At 34.4% G+C, this 2,500-nt stretch overlaps 1 protein-coding gene across 4 annotated transcripts in view; it reads right to left on the bottom strand.

Moving 5' to 3' along the window:
* LOC125039472 (COP1-interactive protein 1-like) overlaps positions 1-2,500 on the bottom strand; it is a 68,293-nt gene that overhangs the window by 51,856 nt on the left and 13,937 nt on the right. For all 4 annotated transcript variants that reach the window (XM_047633441.1, XM_047633452.1, XM_047633462.1 and 1 more), the window contains exons 8-10: positions 1,999-2,500; positions 1,744-1,887; positions 1,316-1,420 (exon numbers count right to left, since the gene is read on the bottom strand). The exon at positions 1,999-2,500 is cut by the window's right edge and continues 2,013 nt beyond it. In XM_047633441.1, coding sequence (XP_047489397.1) covers positions 1,316-1,420; positions 1,744-1,887; positions 1,999-2,500 — 751 coding nt within the window. The remainder of the gene's footprint in view (positions 1-1,315; positions 1,421-1,743; positions 1,888-1,998) is intronic.

Genomic DNA, 2,500 nt, shown 5'->3' with positions numbered 1-2,500 from the left:
GTTTAAGAATGCACAATTATTTTCTTAAATGTTCACAGACACATGCACAAACACGCAGCACACATGCAGATACTCACACTCACACTCACACTTACACTCCCAGACCCATTCTATATTTGTATATAACTACTTGTGCATTATAGATTAGTATATGGATTGATATAATGTAAAAACGCACAAAGTAGCTTGTGTCATGTTCACTTAGTGTGCAAGTAAGTTGAATGTATTGCATATTAATATTACTAAATAATCTAACCTGCTAAGGAATATTGGCACAATAAATTCAACAATACTGATTTCATATTTTCATTTGTTTGAAATTAATCACAACCATAGGCAAATACAGTAACATATTACTGAAGAAAATAGTTTTGAAAATGCAAACAAATTGCTAGACAACCCTACAGCAAGGACATTTAATACTAAAGGATGTGAATAAAATATGAAGTTTCATTACCCTTCTCACTCCTTGGCAAGAAAGAACTCTGAAGTATATGGATATGAGTAAATGATAATACTTATAAATACTGTCTAGAAATATATACATAGGTACACACATGCACACAAAAACATTCACTTATCCTCACACACACAAGTACAAACATGCATGCAAATGCATCTGTACCTCTCTCCCCCACCCAACACACCACACATACTCACCAACTCACTCATTCTCTCCCATACTCACTCACTCACTCACTCACTCACTCACTCACTCACTCACTCACTCACTCACTCACGCACTCACGCACTCACGCACTCACTCACTCACTCCTCTTACTACTAGAAAGATCCACACACACACACATGCAATAGCTTTCCATTGCACATCTCTACTTTTTTTTGTGTGTGTGCGTATGTGTGTGTGTTAAATCTGGCAAACTATAAATTCTTTTAATTTAAATTTACCACCCACTGCCTTCCACACAAAATGAAGAAATTATTAAAAACCCTTTCAAAACAAATGTACGAAATCTACACTACAAATATAGAAATAAAGAAATGCTTGCTGAAACAAATTATTTTTCTACAAAAATGGGAGATTTCCTTCATGAGTAGTAATGATAAGAAAAACTGAAAAAAAAAAAAAAAAAAAAATCACAGTTCCTCATCTGATCTGTAAAGCTGACCATAAAAATTAAGTGAGGCATAGATATATATATATATATATTGGTACAAAGACGGGAAAAAAAAAATTAAGGTTTCTCAAAAACGATATTATACTTACCAAGCATATCATATATTGCAACTTAAACATTCCTTGTCTGCTGGACAGTGACAAGAAGAAACCATTGTGAGCATAATATTTATTTACCTTGACTACTGCATCTCTTATGAACTGAATGGCAGTTTCCATGTACACATGGCTGGTTGGAGAGTCATCCCCAACTTCATCTAAACCCTTTAAAATATTGTGAACCTGTAACAGAAGTGCATCATAGTATTAATGTTTGGTACTGCAATAAAAAATGCTCAGAGTGCATCCAAAAAGCAGATATATAATACATTCAATGAAAATATACAAGTCTTTATTCACATAATAGCTAAATAGTAGTGACTGTATAACCATACTTATTTTTTTCTCCATTCAGTATAACCGATTAATATCTTCCTCCATTCACCTCCCAACCTTTATTTCAAATTCTTTATTCATACTTTTATCTAAACTGAAAGTTATAATTTCCCTATATACCTCCTACAACATGGAGGAAAATAAATAAATAACGCAGCATGCACACTTACTCTGTATGATTCTGTAGAGATGAAATTAGCCAAGGATGGGTCACATTTAGCCTTGTCCTCCCAGTCCTGCAGAATCTGCTTGAAATGATTACCAAAATGTGTTTTAAAGAGTTTTCTCTCTTTTCTTGCTGAACCTTGTTCTTCCTGCAATTAAATAAAAATAAACTTACTAAGCACTTGTTCATAACAAACATTATACAGCCACTGGCCATCAACAGTTCATAATTATCATGCTGTACAAAAGATGAACTTTACCTGTGACTGAAGCCTAGGTGACCGATATTGAAGTTTCTCCAATCTACAGCGTACTTGTTGCTGGTTCAGTGCTATCTTCAGCCGCTCATTTTCTTGCTTCAGCATTAAATCTGCAGTTTCTGAGTTGCCACATTCAGGCAATATCTCTTCCTTCTCCTTCATTTCTGGGGACATTTTCAACTTCTGGATTTCACTTTTTAGGAAAGCATTTTCTAAGTGGCTGTCTAGTTTTTCTTTATGCAGTGTATCTGCATGATGCAACACATCTTGTAGATTTGACAAGCACTTCCTGTAGTCTTCCTGTATGATGTGAAGTTCCTCAATCTTAACCTCATATTCAAATTTGACATACTCCTTCACAGATTTTGCTGGTAATTTTGTAGTTATTAACCCTAAGCAATTTATGACTTTTTGGCTGAACTCTGGATTTTCTGCGCTATGCAATTTGACTAGATTTTGTACATTCATTCGAAGCTGATTCATATTTTCCTCAGCCTGTTTT

This window comes from Penaeus chinensis, chromosome 3 (assembly GCF_019202785.1).
Source record: "Penaeus chinensis breed Huanghai No. 1 chromosome 3, ASM1920278v2, whole genome shotgun sequence".
Lineage (NCBI taxonomy): Eukaryota > Metazoa > Arthropoda > Malacostraca > Decapoda > Penaeidae > Penaeus > Penaeus chinensis.
The sequence above is the reverse complement of the archived record's forward strand: the minus strand, read 5'-3'. Positions and strand labels throughout refer to the sequence as shown.